The sequence below is a fragment of the Melanerpes formicivorus genome, unplaced genomic scaffold (assembly GCF_026170545.1).
Source record: "Melanerpes formicivorus ecotype bairdi unplaced genomic scaffold, bMelFor1.0.p_v2 SCAF_10, whole genome shotgun sequence".
NCBI classification, from domain to species: Eukaryota; Metazoa; Chordata; class Aves; order Piciformes; family Picidae; genus Melanerpes; species Melanerpes formicivorus.
The window spans coordinates 21,692,511-21,710,957 of NW_027142362.1; the positions used below are offsets into that span (position 1 = coordinate 21,692,511).

Here is an 18,447-nt window from a genome sequence, read left to right on the forward strand (position 1 = left end):
GTGATAGGTTGGACTTGATGATCTCAAACGTTTCTTCCAACCCTGCTTATTCCCTTCTCTTCCCTTCTCCTCTCCTTCCCTTTCTCCTTACCCCAAGAGGGGGGTGGGAAAGGCTTCTTGAAGGGACAAGCTTGAAGGGTTTTTTCAGGAGGAATCACAGAATGTTAGGGGCTGGAAGGGACCTTGAGAGCTCATCCAGTCCAACCCTCCTGCCAGAGCAGGAGCACCGAGAGCAGATCACCCAGGAAAGGAAGAGAGAGGCATGTGTGAGGCACTGAACAGGCTGCTCAGGGAAGTGGTGGAGTCAAGAAATGTGTGGATGTGGCCCTTGGGGTCATGGAGGTTGCTGGGTAGAAGGATGGACTTGATCTCAGAGGGCTTTTCCAACCTTAGGGACTCTAAGGCATCTGGACACTTATTCTGAGAGTAGGAGCACAGCCCTGCTTTCAGGCTTGAATTTCTGGAGCTTGAAAGGTCCCAGCAGGGACACCAAGATGCAAAGTCCCCCCTTTTCCACCTGAACAGCATCAACTAGGAGAGTGCCTGCTTTGGACAACATCTTAGCAGCACATCAGGGCATACAGCCCTCCCTTACTCATCTCCTCCTCCTTACTCATCTTGGTGTGCTCATAATCCACCACTGCTCAACAAGGCAGGAATGGGCTAGAGGCATCTGCACTCCCTGTGCCACATGGGGATTGCAATTGGTGGCCACAGTGCAGGCCAGGCAGAGTTTAATCCAGTGTAATCATCAGGAACTGGAAGCTATGGCATGCATGTGGTATGTGCTAGCGTGATTAGGGAAGGCTAAGAGGGAAGGAGGGATGAAGAGTGAAAAGGAACCACCTGGACAGCCTGGAATGCTTGGGATTACAGGATGCAGAGTCACTGAATGCTGACCTGAGACACTCCACCTACTGCCAATTCCTCTGAGCTCCAACAGACCCCCAGGAGGTTGGCTCTGCTGAAAGATCTGAATCCAAACCACAGAGCTGCTCAAGCACAGGTCACTGCGCTGCCAGCAACAGCAGCAGGAGAGAGCCACGTGGAAATTGTCTAGCTGGCCAGCTCTGGAAGCAGCAGACAGCTCACACAAGGATCAGCAACCCCAGGGAGGTGTGGGGGTGGCATTTCCCCTCTCAAGCATCATGCAGCAGTAAGTAAAGAGACAGATGGAGAGCAGCTAACCCAAAAGAGTGAAGAGCAGCTCCTTGGGGGGCCTTGGGGCTGAACTGAGTTCAGCCATGCCTGAGGACAGGAAGGCTCTGCAGAGGCTTCTGGGCAGGCTGATCAGTGGGCCAAGGCCAAGGGGATGAGGCTCAACAAGGCCAAATGCTGGCCCCTGCATGTGGGTCACAACAAGCCAAGGAGCACTCCAGGCTTGGGGAAGAGTGGCTGGGAACTGCCCTGCAGTAAAAGGACCTGGGGGTGCTGGTTGACAGCCAGCTGAAGATGAGGCACTTGTGGGCCCAGGTGGCCAAGAAGGCCAACTGCAACTTGGCCTGGATCAGCAATAGTGTGGCCAGCAGGAACAGGAAAGGGATTGTCCCTCTTCATTCAGCAACGGTGAGGCCACATCTTGGGGTCAGCTTTGGACCCTGCACACCAAGGAGGGCATTGAGGGGCTGGGGTGGGTCCAGAGGAGGGCAACAAAGCTGGGGAAGGGGCTAGAGAACAGGGCTGGGGAGGAGCAGCTGAGGGAACTGGGGGTGTTTAGTTTGGAGAAAAAGAGGCTGAGGGGAGCCCCTCTGGCTCTCCACAACTCCCTGAAAGGAGGCTGGGGCCAGGTGGGGCTTGGTCTCCTCTCCCTAGTAACAAGTGACAGGACATGAAGAAATGGCCTCAAGTTGCACCAGGGCAGGTTTAGGTTGGACATGTGGAAAGGTTTTTTCCCCCCTAAAGGGTTGTCACACCCTAAAGCAGGCTGCCCAGGGCAGCAGTGGAGTTCCTGAACCTGGAGGGACTTCAAAGCCATGTAGATATGGTGCTGAGGCACATGGTTTAGTGCCAGGTTAATGGTTGGGGCTGATCACCTCACAGGTCCTTTCCAGCCTACAGGGCTCTTGGATCCAAGCCCTGGTAAGCTCCTGCAGGTTCAGGTTTTCATTGCTGTTTGGAGCTAATCTTCATTCCCTGCAAGACTTCTAAACCCCCTGGCTAGGACACTCCTACCTGACAGCATCCTGCTGGACTGAAGTGTTGGTCAAGCTCTGCCTTGCACACACCAGCTGTTGTTCACCAAACTGAAAGCCCTGCAGATGAATCTTTTGCAGAAGAGGCACCAGCAGCTTGCTGGTTTAACCACTGCACAAGCCTGGCTCTTTCCTAGCTCCATGGCAATGTGGCACAACAGAGCAAGGCAGGGTTCACAGGCTCTCTCCTCTCCCACAGCCATGAGAGCTGGGTGTTAGCTCACTGCCAACCACCAGCACCACTTTGTTTGCTGCTGGTAGAGCAGAGAGAGTCAGGACTGCATCAGCCAGGTCTGTTCTAACCTCTGAGATGAGTCTAGGCTAAAGAAAGATGAAAGAGTACTGATGGCTCTTCTAACTGGGAAGTGCTTCTGCAGGCAGCTCTTAGGAGGCCAGAGAAAAGCCTGCAGAGGGAAATCAGAAGAAGAAGGGAAGGGAAAAAAGAATCCTGCCACAGATAAATCCAGACTCAGGGGGTTGAGGGCTACCAGGACTTACTTGATTCCAGCTCTTGGAGCTGCTCCAGCTCAGCATCTTTCTTCCAGCCACTAACCAAAGCCAGCAGGATTATTTTCCAAGGGACAGCCCATCACTCCCCCAAGCACACTGAGCATCTCTGTCCCTCAGCCTGGCTACAGAGAGCTCCAGACCCAAGGCCAGAACCAGCAGGCAAGTCACAGCAGTTTCCAAAAGCAGAAGCAAACTTCAGCAGCAAACACAAAGGAAGTCACTCTGTGGGAGAAACCTCTAGAGGAGCACTTGGGACACTTTCACCATGGCTCAGGGGACTGTGAACGTGCCCTGCTCAGCTCCATGCCTGGGAGGGAGCTGCAGTTGCCAATGCCCTGCCCCTTGTGTGACACCACAGCTTTTCTGCAGAATTCCACAGGGGACACTAATCACCCAACAGCAGCTAATGAGGCCACCAAGACCCTGCAGCTACAGAGGGGAGTGGCTTAGCAGCCTCCCTGGGTGGGCTTTGCCAAGAGCAAAACAAGGCAGCAGCAAGGCCCTTTTGCTGGGCTGCTCCTTCAGCCCTCTGCAAACAGGCAGCAGGCAGCTTCCAGAGGGCAGGATGGAGGAGTTTAGCAACAGGAGTGGCTGAGGGAACTGGAGATGGTTGGAGAAAAGGGAGCTGAGGGAGACCTCCTGGCTCTCTACAGCTCCCTGAAAGGTGGCTGGAGTGAGGTGGGGGATGGTCTCTTCTCCCTAGTAGCAAGTGATAGGATTAGAGGAAACAGCCTCAAGTTGCACTGGGGGAGGTTTAGCTTGGAAGTGAGGAACAATTTCTGCCCTGGAAGAGTGGTCAAGGACTGGAACAGGCTGACCAGGGCAGTAGTGGAGTCCCTGGAGGGATTTAAAAGCCATGGAGATGTGGTGCTAAGGGACATGGTTTAGTGGTGGCATTGGCAGTGCTGGGTTAGCAGTTGGACTCAATGACCTTGGAGGCCTGTTCCAACCCTGAGGATTCTGTGATTACAGAATCAGAGTAGCTTAGGCTGCAAGGGACCTTCAAGATTAGCCTCTTTAACCTCCCTGCCACGAGCAGAGATGTCTCTCTCACCTAGACTCAGCTCCTCAAGGCCTCATCCAGCCTGGCCTGGAACACTTCCAGGGATGAGGCATCCACAACCTCCCAGGGCAACCTGTTCCAGTGTCTCACCACCCTCACTGGAAAGAATTTCTCCCTAATCTCCTGTCTCCATCTCCCCTCTTCCAGCTCAAAGCCATGGCCCTTCATCCTGTCACTACAAGCCCTTGCCAAAAGTCCCTCCCCAGCTCTTCTGTAGGCCCCTCTGGTACTGGAAGGCTGCTCTAAGATCTCCTTGGAACCTTCTCTTCTCCAGGCTGAACAGCCCAATCAAGCCACCGCAGGCTTGTCACGCTCCTGAAATCAAAGCAAGGAGTCAAATGGCTCCTGCTCAGTTTCCATTCCTGTTATCCCACAATCAGCTTTGTTCCCTACCACAAAAACACTTCCTTTGTTCCCCTGGCCAAGTATTTTTTAATCTCAGAAACACAGCAGATAAAGCTTGCTTGGAGCCACAAGGCCCAGATCCAAGCTCCCCAAAGCTGGTGAAGGGCTTGGAGAACAGGTCTGGTTAGGAGCAGCTGGGATTGGGTAGTCTGGAGGAGACTGAGGGGAGACCTCACTGCTCTCTACAGCTCTCTGAAAGGAGGCTGGAGTGAGGTGGGGGTTGGCCTCTTCTCCCTACTACCAGCTGACAGAACGAGAGGAGATGGCCTGAAATTGTGCCAGGAAGGTTTAGAGCAGGTAGAAGGAAAAATGTCTGTGCTGTAAGAGCGCTCAGGCACTGGAACAGACTGCCCAGGGAGGTGCTGGAGTCACTGTGCCTGGGGACAGGGTTTAGTGGCCATGGTGGTGTTAGGTCAACAGTTGGACTCAATGATCCTAGAGGGCTTGTCCAACTAAACCAATCCTGAAGGCACAGCCTCATTTGCAGCAGGTGAAGCTGACAGCCACCCCTTGAGGAAAGCAATCCACCACAGGCCCCCCCAGGACAGCAGCAGAGCCTGCACCCCTGTGGCTAGGGGAGGAGGCAGTGGCACACTGCCATGGGCTCCATCCCTCTTGAATGCAAGATGGGGCAGTGCTTGTGAGAGCTTTGCCCTCCCTGGAGGGGGGATTTCCCCTGGAAAACTCAGTGAGTCTGTGCCACTCCCCCTCCCTGACCAGCAAGCCTATAGAAAGGAAGACACTGCAGCCATTAGCTCTCTTTTTGGCTCCTGCCTTGCCTGGATGAGAGCTACTGCTGCTGGCTTCCTGCTTCTCTGCCTCCTGGTCAGGCCTGGTCCTCCCCCTGCTACATACACACCTGGTGGACTGGGTTTGTACACTTTTATCTTGCCCCCATCCATCCTTGGAATCAACAATAAGGTTGGAAAAGACCTCAAAGATCATCAAGTGCAACCTGTCACCACAGACCTCATGACTACTTAACTATGGCACTAAGTGCCACATCCAATCCCCTCTTGAACACCTCCAGGGGTGGGGACTCCACCACCTCCCTGGGCAGCACATCCCAATGGCTAACAACTCTCTCTGGGAAGAACTTTCTCCTCACCTCCAGCCTAAACTTCCCCTGGCACAGCTTGAGACTGTGTCCTCTTGTTCTGGTGCTGGTTGCCTGGGAGAAGAGACCAACCCCCACCTGGCTACAACCTCCCTTCAGGTAGTTGTAGAGAGCAAGAAGGTCTCCCCTGAGCCTCCTCTTCTCCAGGCTAAGCAACCCCAGCTCCCTCAGCCTCTCCTCACAGGGCTGTGCTCAAGGCCTCTCCCCAGCCTTGTTGCCCTTCTCTGGACACCTTCAAGTCTCTCAATGTCCTTCCTAAACTGAGGGGCCCAGAACTGGACACAGGACTCAAGGTGTGGCCTAACCAATGCAGTGTACAGGGGCACAATGACCTCCCTGCTCCTGCTGGCCACACTCTTCCTGATGCAGGCCAGGATGCCCTTGGCCTTCTTGGCCACCTGGGCACACTGCTGGCTCATGTTCAGACAGCTGTCAATCAGTACCCTTGCTCCTTATCCCTTGTGAACCCTTCCTGTTACTGTTATATATATATATATTTATATATATATAGTTTAAAGAAAACTTTCACCTCTCTAGTTCCAGACCGACTCCAAATTACTCCTTGGTGGATTTACCTCCTCCCTCTTCTCCCCCTCTCCTTTCCCCCCTTCCCTCTTCTCCCCCTCTCCTTTCCCCCCTTCCCTTTTCTCCCCCTCTCCTTTCCCCCCTTCCCTTTTCTCCCCCTCTCCTTTCCCTCCTTCCCTTTTCTCCCCCTCTCCTTTCCCCCCTTCCACAGACCTCATGACTAGACCACGGCACCAGGTGGCACATCCACTGGGCAAGAGGAGGGCGGGATTCTCAGCCTCGCCGCTCCGCCCCGGCCGAGGCTGCCAGCGGCACACGTACCCGTGCAGAACTCCTTGTTGGCGTTGTGGGGCACGACGATCCTCCTGTAGACGATGGGCTCCGACTCCAGGATGTTCTCATCGTGCCGGTAGCGAGCCGGCTTCTCGCTGGGCGTGCCCCTGGAGCGGGTGCCGCTCCTCCTCTCGTAGGTCTCGATCTCCTCAAAGACAGCTGCCTTGTCGAAGAGCGCCAGGTTGCCTTCGAAGTCGAAGTCGGTGTCGGGGATCTCGTCGATGTCGTCCCCGAAGCACTCGTCGTCCTTGCTCTTCATCTGCCCGTTCTTCAAGCCGCTCTTCTTGGGGGTCACTTGGTTGGGGTGGCGGCTGCTGGAGGACCCTGAACAAGACAGCAAAGCCAGCTGAAGGCCTGGGCAAAGCCAGCCCCGCTCACCCGCTCAGCAGCTCCTGCCCGCGGCCCGCCGTGGCACCAACGCCACTCGCGCGCCCAAGGGGCTGCGGAACTCACCCCGGTGTTAGCATCATAGTATCAGTCAGGGTTGGAAGGGACCACAAGGATCAGCCAGTTCCAACCCCCCTGTCATGGGCAGGGACACCCCACACTAAATCAGCCTGGCCACAGCCTCAGCCAGCCTGGGCTTAAACACCTCCAGGGACAGGGCCTCAACCACCTCCCTGGACAACCCATTCCAGGGCTTCACCACTCTCATGGGGAAGAACTTCCTCCTCACCTCCAGCCTCAATCTCCCCACCTCCAGCTTCATTCCATTCCCCCTAGTCCTATCACTCCCTGAGAGCCTGAGCAGTCCCTCCCCAGCCTTCCTGCAGCCCCCTTCAGATCCTGGTTCGGTTAGTCGTGCCAAGGTAAGCTGACAGAGAACAGGAGGAGAGCAGCAGGGAAGGGACTTCCAGGGACTTTCCACCAGCACCAAGGTTAGAAAAACAAGCCTGACCAGAGCAGCAGTGTCTCCCTGCATGTTTCACAGACTCATTTAGGTTTGAAAAGTTTCATAGTTTCATAGTTTCACTCAGGGTTGGAAGGGACCACAAGGACCATCTAGTTCCAACCCCCCTGCCACGGGCAGGGACACCCCACACTAGATCAGGCTGGACAGAGCCTCAGCCAGCCTGCTCTTAAACACCCCCAGGGACAGGGCCTCGACCACCTCCCTGGACAACCCATTCCAGGGTTTCACCACTCTCATGGGGAAGAACCTCCTCCTCACATCCAGCCTGAATCTCCCCACCTCCAGATTCATTCCATTCCCCCTAGTCCTATCACTACCTGAGAGCCTGAGCAGTCCCTCCCCAGCCTTCCTGTAGCCCCCTTCAGATACTGGAAGGCCACAATGAGGTCACCTCGGAGCCTTCTCTTCTGCAGACTGAACAGCCCCAACTCCTTCAGTCTGTCCTCATAGGAGAGGTGCTCCAGCCCTCTGATCATCCTCCTGGCCCTTCTCTGGACACCTTCCAGCACCTCCACATCCCTCTTGTCATAGGGGCTCCAGAACTGGACACAGAACTCCAGGTGGGGTCTCACCAGGGCTGAGTAGAGGGGGAGGATCACCTCCCTCGACCTGCTGGCCACACTTCTCCTGATGCAGCCCAGGATCTGATTGGCTTTGCGGGCTGCAAGTGCACATTGAGAGCTCATGTTGAGCTTTTTGTCCACCAGCACCCCCAAGTCTCTCTCCTCAGGGCTGCTTTCCAACCAGTCTCTGCCCAGCCTGTATTTGTGCCTGGGATTGCCTCGACCCAGATGCAGGACCCTGCCCTTGCTCTTATTGAACTTCATGAGGTTGGCTTGTGTCCTTTCAGATGATCAGGTTCAAGAGGTAGCCGAGCCCTGCCAGGTCGCCACTACAGCGTGTCCCTTAGCACCACGTCTACACAGCTGCTGAATGCCTCCAGGGATGGGATCTCCACCAATGCCCTGGGCAGCCTGGGCCTTGGCAACCCTTCTGAAGAAGAAATAGCTCCTCATGTCTGACCTAAAACCTCCTCTGACACAACCTGAGGCTACTTCCTCCTGACATTTCAGGAGTGGATGATGCCTAGAGGTGCCTTCCAAACCCCACCACGCTGGGGACTTTGCCAAGAACCCACTGAATGCCAGCTCACAGAATTCCTGGTGACAAAGTGGGGTTTGGAAGAGAGGAAAGGAGACATTTCCAGTAGGCCAGCTGTGAGCAGTCATTTGCATGCAGAGCATTGGGAGATAGGGAAGGCTTGTTACTGACACACACACAGCTTCCTGCTGTAAGTCAAGGGCTCCCAAACCAAAGCTAACAGATAAACAACTCCAAAGGTACACAGAACTTGGCAGGGAGCAGCCAACTGCCATACCAACAAGGGGATCACATCCAGCACCGTGCTGCCAGCTGCACAGGGAATGAAAACCACAACCAACACAACAGCCAAGTTCACAGAATGGTTTGGGGTGGAAGGGACCTTAAAGACCACCTAGTTCCACCCCCTCTGCCATGGGCAGGGACACTTCCTACTAGAGCAGCTTGCTCAAGGCCCCATCCAACCAGGCTTTCACAGTCTCACAGTATCACCAAGGGTGGAAGAGACCTCGAGGATCATCGAGTCCAACCTATCAACACAGACCTCAGGACTAGACCATGGCACCAAGTGCCACATCCAATCTCCTCTTGAACACCTCCAGGGATGGGGACTCCACCACCTCCCTGGGCAGCACATCTCAATGATGAATGACTCTCTCAGTGAGGAACTTTCTCCTTACCTCGTGTCTAAACCTCCCCTGGCACAGCTTGAGACTGTGTCCTCTAGTCCTGGTGCTGCTTGCCTGGCAGAAGAGACCAACCTCTTCCTGGCTACAACCTCCTTTCAGGAAGTTGTAGAGGGCAATGAGGTCTCCCCTGAGCCTCCTCTTCTCCAGGCTAAGCAACCCCAGCTCCCTCAGCCTCTCCTCACAGGGCTGTGCTCAAGGCCTCTCCCCAGCCTTGTTGCCCTTCTCTGGACACCTTCAAGTCTCTCAATGTCCTTCCTAAACTGAGGGGCCCAGAACTTGACACAGGATTTAAGGTGTGGCCTAACCAATGCAGAGCACAGCACACAATGACTTCCCTGCTCCTGCTGGCCACACTCTTCCTGATGCAGGCCAGGATGCCCTTGGCCTTCTTGGCCACCTGGGCACACTGCTGGCTCATGTTCAGGCAGCTGTCAATCAGTACCCCCAGCTCCCTCTCTGTTTGGCAGCTCTCAGCCACTCTGACCCCAGCCTGAAGCTCTGCATGGGGTTGTTGTGGCCAAAGTGCAGCCCCTGGCACTTGGACTTGTTGAATGCCATCCTGTTGGCCTCTGCCCATCTGTCCAGCCTGGCAAGGTCCCTCTGCAGAGCCCTTCTGCCCTCTAACTGACCAACATCTGCTCCCAGCTTGGTGTCAGCTGCAAACTTGCTGATGACTGACTCAATCCCCTCATTCAGATCATCAATGAAGATGTTAAAGAGCACAGGTCCCAGCACTGATCCCTGGGGCACACCACTGGTGCCTGGCCACCAGCTGGCTGTGGCACCATTCACCACCACTCTCTGGGCTCAGCCTCCAGCCAGTTCCTAACCCAGCTCAGAGTGCTGCTGTCCCAGCCAGGGGCTGACAGCTTGGCCAGGAGTTTGCTGTGGGGGATGGTGGCAAAGGCCTTGCTGCAGTCCAGGCAGACTACATCCACAGCCTGCCCCACGTCCACCAGGCAGTCACCTGATCATAGAAGGAGATCAGGTTGGAGAGGCAGGACCTGCCCTTCCTAAATCCATTCAACACTTCTAGGCTTGAAGTCTCCACAGAGTTTCTGGGTAACCTGTTCCAGCACCTCACCACCCTCATGGGGAAGAACTTCTTGCTAGTATCTCATCTAAACCCAGCTCCCTCGAGTCTGAGCTCTCCCAACACTCACAAACCCCTGCTTCAAGCAATGGCCAAGGGCCTCTCAGAGGTGAGATGAATAAGCCAGAGCCTAGAGCAAACACACCAGTGAAACCAGCCTGCTTCTCCTGTCAGCCTCAAGTGTTACAGCAACTCTGTTCTTTTACACAACAACTTTTTCTTACACTCCCTGCCAACAAGTCCTTCCCCAAACAACTCTGCACCACCCTCAGCTGACCTGAAAAGCAAACCATGGAGGATAGCTGCACCACCACGCAGAGGGGCCAGGGCACACAGGCAGCTGATGTGAGCAGCCTGTAAATGCTGATGGAACAAAAAAACAACCCCAAAGCTGCACCAGAAAAGCTGTGAGAACAATGGCTGGAAAGCTCCCCAGGCTCCTCTGCAGACACCATGAATGGGAGCCAAGACTGTACCTCATCAAAACGAGCTGTGCCTGCATTGTGGTGAGCAGCTCCCTAATCCACACCAGTGGGTGCCAGCTCCCAAAAGCTGCTGACCCACACACTCAGCTGGCTTCCCACAGACTGCCTGACCACCCCCTCCATGAAGCTGCACAGGACAGGGCCAGAGGTTTCCAGAGAACTCTGAGCAAAGCCAGGTGGTGTTCCTCTTGCCATCTGGAGAGGCAAGACGACTAGGAGCTGATTCTGTTTAGGTGAAAGAGGAGAAGAGCCTAAAAGAGAGGGCAAGGAGAGGGAGGGGGAAGTTCAGGGAGAGAAGAGCCTAGAAGTAGGTAAAGGAAGGGAAAACTCAGGGAGAGGAGGAGCCTAAAAGGTAGGTAAAGGAAGGGAAAACTTGGAGAGGAGGAGAGCCTAAAAAGTGGATAAAGGAAGGGAAAACTCAGGGGGAGGAGGAGAGCCTAAAAAGTGGATAAAGGAAGGGAAAACTCAGGGGGAGGAGGAGAGCCTAAAAAGTGGATAAAGGAAGGGAAAACTGAGGGAGAGAAGAGCCCAAAAGGTGAGTAAAGGAAGGGAAAAGTTAGGGAGAGGAGAAGAGCCTCAAAAGTGGATAAAGGAAGGGAAAACTTGGGGAGAGGTGAAGAGTCTAAAAAGAAGGGAAGGGGAGGGAAGTGAAAACTCAGTCTCATCTCAGATTCTTCTGCCCACCAGAAGTGCCCACTGCCCTCCTGGGCATAGGTGTGCCACACCAGACCAAACCATCCCCTAAAAGCTGCCATTCCCATGGCCTGACCCAAGCAGCTATAGCATGCCAGAGCTTCCAGCCCAGCTCCCTTCAGCTGGCAGCTTCCAGCCCCTCTGCCCTGCATGCGGTGGCATGAAGCTCCCCAAGGAGAGCAGCACATGGCTCCACCAGCAAGCTGGCAGCTTGATGCCACCCAGACTGGCACCTCCCTCAGAAGATAAACAATGCTTCCCAAGCTTTTCTTGTTTATTAGGAGGGGGGAAAAAACCCCAACAAACAAAACCCATTTCACATAGAGCACACAAGCAACTGTAAAGCCCCTAGCAAGCTGGCTGCCTTCCTGTGAGATCCCTGGCATGAAGGAGCTTGGTGCCAGCACAGCACACAAGCCATTGTTGTGAAACCTGCCTTGGCATTTGTTGTTTACTGATTCCTGTCACACAAGGACTCTGAAGAGGGAGCTCTGCCCCTGGCTTAGCACGCTAAAGGGCACCAGGAGGTCAGCTTCCAGCTGTGCTAAACCTTGCATGACTTAAGCTCCAGATGACACCTCAGCCAGTTCTTCCCCAGCTGCCTGTAACCACCATCTCCACAGAGCCAGGACCTCCTCCACCCCCACCTCCCAAGACACACACCATCTGCCCAGATGTTCAAACAGACCCATTTGAGAGGGTAAGAGTTCACCTCACCTCAGTTACTCTAAAATGAGCCCAAGCTAACATTAAGCTACACCTAGCACTTTGCTCAACTTGGTTAGAAGTCTGTAAAAGAAAACCTGACCTGCTGTTGTGCTGATGCAAAACCAAGAAGGTTCTCTACTGAGGCCATATCTGGAGTCCTGTGCCTAGTTCTGGGCTCTCCAGTTCAAGAGGGGCAGGGAACTGCTGGAGAGAGTGCAGGGGAGGCTACAAAGATGCTGAGGGACCTGGAGCATCTCTGTGAGGAGGAAAGGCTGAGGCATGGGGCTGCTGAGACTGAAGGAGAGCAGCCCCAGAGGGGATCTGAGCAATGCTCAGCAAGAGCTAAAGGGTGGGAGGCAAGAGGATGGGGCCAGAGTCTTCTCAGTGGTGCCCAGGGACAGGACAAGAAACTGGAACCCAGGAGGTTCCATCTGAACATGAGGAAAAAATTCTTTGGTGTGAGGGTGCTGGAGGCCTGGAGCAGGCTGCCCAGAGAGGTTGTGGAGTCTCCTTCTCTGGAGAGATTCCAAACCTGCCTGTGATGCTGAGCAAGCTGCTGTGAGTGAGCCTGCTTTGTGAGTGGGGGTTGGACTGGATGATCTCCAGAGGTCCCTTCCAACCCCCAGCATGCTGGAATCCCATCCCAGTCATAGAAAAACGCTGACTATATCCTAACATTTCAATAACTTCATGGTGAAGGTCTGGAAAAGGAGCCTCAGCCAGGGGGCTTTGAGACAAAAAGATGCCCAGCTGTGGCACAGCATGAGAACTGGCTGAAGGGTTTTGTGAAGAGGGATAATAAACCCATGGGATCCTTGGCTTTGAGACCTACTGATGGTATCTGTACATCACCCTCATTAGAGCCCTGAATTTGTGTCTTTGACAACACAGCACAGCATTTGTGGTGCTGCAATGGGTTATGGCTCAACAGGCTCTGAACAGGAAAGCTTTAGAGTATTGCAGGTTGTTTCCAGTTCCTTTCAGAGGGAAAAGGGAGGCTGCCAAGTGGGCAGGCTTCAAACAGGGAAGGAGGAAACCATCCTAACCAGAGTTAGTCATCTCTCTACAGTTTCTCACACTGGATGGTGAAGCAGTCTCACAGTATCGCCAAGGTTGGAAGAGACCTCAAGGATCATTGAGTCCAACCTGGCACCACAGACCTCATGACTAAACCATGGCACCAAGTGCCACATCCAATCCCCTCCTGAACACCTCCAGGGGTGGGGACTCCACCACCTCCCTGGGCAGCACATCCCAATGATCAATGACCCTCTCAGTGAAGAACTTTCTCCTCACCTCCAGCCTAAACTTTCCCTGGCACAGCTTGAGACTGTGTCCTCTTGTTCTGCTGCTGCTTGCCTGGGAGAAGGGACCAACCCCCACCTGGCTACAACCTCCCTTCAGTAGTTGTAGAGGGCAATGAGGTCTCCCCTGAGCCTCCTCTTCTCCAGGCTAAACAACCTCAGCCTCTCCTCACAGGGCTGTGCTCAAGGCCTCTCCCCAGCCTTGTTGCCCTTCTCTGGACACCTTCAAGTCTCTCAATGTCCTTCCTAAACTGAGGGGCCCAGAAGTGGACACAGGACTCAAGGTGTGGCCTAACCAATGCAGAGTCCAGGGGCACAATGACTTCCCTGCTCCTGCTGGCCACACTGTTCCTGATGCAGGCCAGGATGCCCTTGGCCTTCTTGGCCACCAGGGCACACTGCTGGCTCATGTTCAGGCAGCTGTTGATCAGTACCCCCAGGTCCCTCTCTGTTTGGGAGCTCTCAGCCACTCTGACCCACAGATATCTCCACAGGGGAGATATTCCCTGTCACACCCTACCTAAACCTGAAGAGGTGTCAGCCATGCTTCTCTCAGAGCTCCTATGGTAAAGAACACACCAGCATGCTGCTCTTTGCACCCTCAAGATGATGAGATTCCATCCCCAGCTCATCACAACAGATTTAAAGATGGGTGTCAGCTATCTGCCCTTGTAATACTGTGAGGCACAGCATGTTAAGTCTTCCTTCTCCCCATTTAGCTTCCTCTTCTCCAGACCTTCAGGAGGCAATGTGAGTGGAAGAGTGAGCAAACAAGTTTCCAGCACTGTGTGTCCAGCTGAGGTAGAAATGCACTGAGAGCTTGCTACAGGCTTTCACACATCTCCTGGAAAAACATGGGGGTTGTTGCCTTCCTCTACTCTAAATCTTCAAATTCCAAGAGTACTGGCTTCACTGAAAGCAATAAATCACAGAATCACTGAGCTTGGGAAAGGCTTTTAAGACCATCAAGCCCAGCTATCAACACTGCCACGGCCGTTGCTAAACCGCAGCCGACAGCACCACACCTACACAGCTATTAACACCCTCCAGGGATGGTGACTCCACCACTGCCCTGGGCAGCCCCTCCCAGGCCTTGAAAACCCTTTCACTGACAAAATTGTTCCTCCTGTCCCACCTTTAATTGCCCTGGTGTGAGTTGAGGCCATTTCCTCTTGGCCTGTACTTGTTACCAGGGAGAGGAGACCAACCTCTACCTCACCCCAACCTCCTTTCAGGAAGCTGTAGAAAGCCATGAGGTCTCCCTTCAGCCTCCAGGCTAAACAACCCCAGTTCCCTCAGCTGTTCCTCACCACATCTGTCCTCCAGACCCTCCACCAGCTTCATTGACCTTTTCTCCACCATCTGAATGACCTTCTTGTACTTAGAAGGGCAGTGAGAGAAGGGCAACAAGGCTAGGGAGAGGCCTTGAGCGAAAGCCCTGTGAGGAGAGGCTGAGGGAGCTGGGATTGTTTAGCCTGGAGAAGAGGAGGCTCAGGGGAGACCTCATTGCCCTCTACAACTACCTGAAGGGAGGTTGTAGCCAGGTGGGGGTTGGTCTCTTCTCCCACGCAGGCAACCAGCCCCAGAACAAGAAGACACAGTCTCAAACAGTGCCAGGGGAAGTTTAGGCTTGAGGAAAGGAGAAAGTTCTTCACAGAGAGAGTTGTTGTCCATTGGGAATGTGCTGCCCAGGGAGGTGGTGGAGTCCCCATCCCAAGAGGGGATTGGATGTGGCACTTGGTGCCATGGCTTAGTTAGTCACGAGGTCTGTGGTGACAGGTTGGACTTGATGATCTTTGAGGTCTCTTCCAACCTTATTGATTCTATGATTCCATTCTAGAAACATCATGGCTGAAGGAGGCCAGGAGCAGGCTGGAGGGGGGAGGCAGCTACTCACAGGAGTTGTGCCTGCGGCGGAAGCCTTTGGACTGGCTCAGCGTTTCCACGTGTCGATCCATGTAGCTCTTGGAGCACTGCTGCTGTGGAGAGATGATGATGTCCTGGTTCTTCATGTCTGTCCTCCTGGGGATGCTCTGTGGGGCACTGCTGGAGATGGGCTTCTTTAACACCTTCCCAGTGCCATTGTGACTGGGACCCACTTGGCACCCAACGCCGGGGATGCCGGTTTCCGCCTGCTGCAGCTCCCCGCATTGCCTGCTGTCCCCAGGCCCTGGGATCTCCAAGATTTTCAGCTCAGTGATGTCACCTGCCCTAAAAAAAAAATGAAAACAAGGAAAAGAAACCCAGAAATTCAGGAATTAAGCATTCAAGGTACCTTTGCAAGAAACAACCCCTCAAGAGATCATCGAGTCCAATCCCCCCTGCCAAAAGCATGAATGTCAGAGAAAAACCCTGCAGGTTACCCCAAGGCATGGGGAAGGACACAGGGAAGGACACACCAGACCTTCAAGATCATTGCACCCAACCTATCATCCAATACCCACTACACACCTAATCAACTAACCCATGGCACCAAGCACCCTATCAAGTCTCCTCTTGAACACCTCCAATGATGGTGACTCCACCACCTCCCTGTGCAGCACATCCCAACGGCCACTCTCTCTCGGTGTAGAATTTCCCCCTAACATCCAGTCTGAACCTCCCCTGGCACAGCTTGAGACTGTGTCCTCTTGTTCTGGTGCTGCTTGCTTGGAAGAAGAGACCAACCCCCACCTGGCTACAACCTCCCTTCAGGGAGTTGTAGAGAGCAATAAGGTCACCCCTGAGTCTCCTCCTCTCCAGGCTAAGCAGCCCCAGCTCCCTCAGCCTCTCCTCACAGGGCTGTGCTCCAAACCCCTCCTCAGCTTTGTTGCCCTTCTCTGGACATGCTCCAGCAAGTCAACATCTCTCCTAAACTGAGGGGCCCAGAACTAGACACAGGACTCAAGGTGTGGCCTAACCAGTGCAGTGTACAGGGGCAGAATGACCTCCCTGCTCCTGCTGGCCACACTCTTCCTGATGCAGGCCAGGATGCCATTGGCCCTCCTGGCTGCCTGAGCACACTGCAGGCTCATGTTCAGCCTACCATCAACCAGCACCCCCAGGTCCCTCTCTGCCTGGCTGCTCTCAGCCACTCTGACCCCAGCCTGTAGCACTGCCTGGGGTTGCTGTGGCCAATGTGCAGAACCTGGCACTTGGATGTGTTCAATCTCCTGCCCTTGGACTCTGCCCATCTGTCCAGCCTGTCGAGGTCCCTCTTCAGAGCCTCTCTACCCTCCAGCAGATCAACTCCTGCCCCCAGCTTGGTGTCAGCTGCAAATTCACTGATGCTGGACTCAATGCCCTCATCCAGATCATCAATGAAGATGTTAAAGAGCATGGGATGTTCAGAATTAGGTCAGCAAAATTCTCCACGCAAGGTTAATAAGAGAAGTTGTACAGACTCCTGGTGTGCACTAGCAAAGAAAATGAACACTGCCAATACCTAATTTTGCTATCTCACATACAAGGTTGTTCTAAATAGAGAAAGCTAAGAGCCCTTGGGAAGGACAAGAGCTTCACTGAGTTCAAACATTAAGGACTGCATTCTCCTCAGCCAGTTTTTCTAGCACTTTGCATCATAAATCATGGTTTATAAACTTGAAAGTATTCAACACAGGTCTAACTCTGCTCCCATTGAAGTGATCCATACAGGTCTGTTGTCATTATAATTGGAGGTGCCCAGAGAAGGGCAACAAGGCTGGGGAGAGGCCTTGAGCACAGCCCTGTGAGGAGAGGCTGAGGGAGCTGGGGTTGCTTAGCCTGGAGAAGAGGAAGCTCAGGGGAGACCTTCTTGCTCTCCACAACTACCTGAAGGGGGGCCATAGCCAGGAGGGGGTTGGTCTCCTCTCTCAAGCAACCAGCACCAGAACAAGAGGACACAGTCTCAAGCTGTGCCAGGGAAAGTTTAGGCTTGAAGTGAGGAGGAAGTTCTTCCCAGAGGGAGTTGATAGCCATTGGGATGTGCTGCCCAGGGAGGTGGTGGAGTCCCCATCCCTGGAGGTGTTCAAGAGGGGATTGGATGTGGCACTTGGTGCCACGGTGTAGCCATGAGGTCTGTGTGACAGGCTGGACTCGATGATCTTTGAGGTCTCTTCCACCCTTGGTGATCCTGTGATTACTGGCAAGAGAGACAGAGAAGAGACAAGTGCCTTTGAAACTGTCACCTGTATACAATAACAGAAAAGCCCCACAACCCTATCTTAAGGTAAAGCTTCATAAACAAGCAGTAACCTGGGAAATGTCAGACTTAAGCCTCTGGATCCATAAGGGGCAACCCAGCCCTTCGTGCATATGTACTGTGCTGGAGCCTAGCTACACACCTTACACCATAGTATCATAGTATCAGGCAGGGTTGGAAGGGACCACAAGGATCATCCAGTTCCAACCCCCCTGCCATGGGCAGGGACACCCCACACTAGATCAGCCTGGCCAGAGCCTCAGCCAGCCTGGGCTTAAACACCTCCAGGGACAGGGCCCCAACCACCTCCCTGCACAACCCATTCCAGGGCTTCACCACTCTCATGGGGAAGAACTTCCTCCTCACCTCCAGCCTCAAACTCCCCACCTCCAGCTTCATTCCATTCCCCCTAGTCCTATCACTACTTGACATCCTGAGAAGTCCCTCCCCAGCCTCCTGTAGCCCCCTTCAGATCCTGGAAGGACACAATGAGGTCACCTGGGAGCCTTCTCTTCTCCAGACTGAACAGCCCCAACTCCTTCAGTCTGTCCTCACAGGAGAGGAGCTCCAGCCCTCTGCTCATCCTCATGGCCCTTCTCTGGACACCTTCCAGCACATCCTTTTAGTCAGCTCATATCACACCAAGCTGCTGGTGCTCACACATAGCAAGGCCTCTCCAGTGTTTCATCTGGTCCTCACCACTGTGTCTGTGGACTTCCTTGGAGTGCAGAGTCCTAACATGCTTTAGAGGCAAAGTTAGCCATTTCTATTCTATGATTCTAAGAAGAATGGGCAACACTGGGCAGTGGGGGGGGGGGGGGGGGGATAAAGGTGGGAAAGAGGGAGGGGGGAAATGGGGATTTTAATACTGGGACACACTCAGGATATTTGAGGCATCAAATGAGTTCACTGAAATAAGCCTTCCAAATAACAACTTGAGTCTTTCTGCACTGCACCTGGGTTTTGCTTGACAGGTTCTGCTCCCAGCTTGCAAAGAGGAACCAGCCAAGCAGAAAATGGGAACAGCAGCCCCAGACCTCTGCAGGAATCTGTGTTAATTCACCAGTTTCTAGATAGTATCATTAACCCCAGCCCTTGAGGCTCTTCTTCCTTTGAATCCACTTCTACAGCAAGCTACCCTTGGATTAGTGCAGTTC

At 53.9% G+C, this 18,447-nt stretch overlaps 1 protein-coding gene across 1 annotated transcript in view; it reads right to left on the minus strand.

Moving 5' to 3' along the window:
• EDC3 (enhancer of mRNA decapping 3) overlaps positions 1 to 18,447 on the minus strand; it is a 38,722-nt gene that overhangs the window by 13,804 nt on the left and 6,471 nt on the right. Inside the window, exons 3-4 of the mRNA XM_068144223.1 lie at positions 15,029 to 15,342; positions 6,134 to 6,469 (exon numbers count right to left, since the gene is read on the minus strand). Of these exons, the coding sequence (XP_068000324.1) occupies positions 6,134 to 6,469; positions 15,029 to 15,342 (650 nt within the window). The remainder of the gene's footprint in view (positions 1 to 6,133; positions 6,470 to 15,028; positions 15,343 to 18,447) is intronic.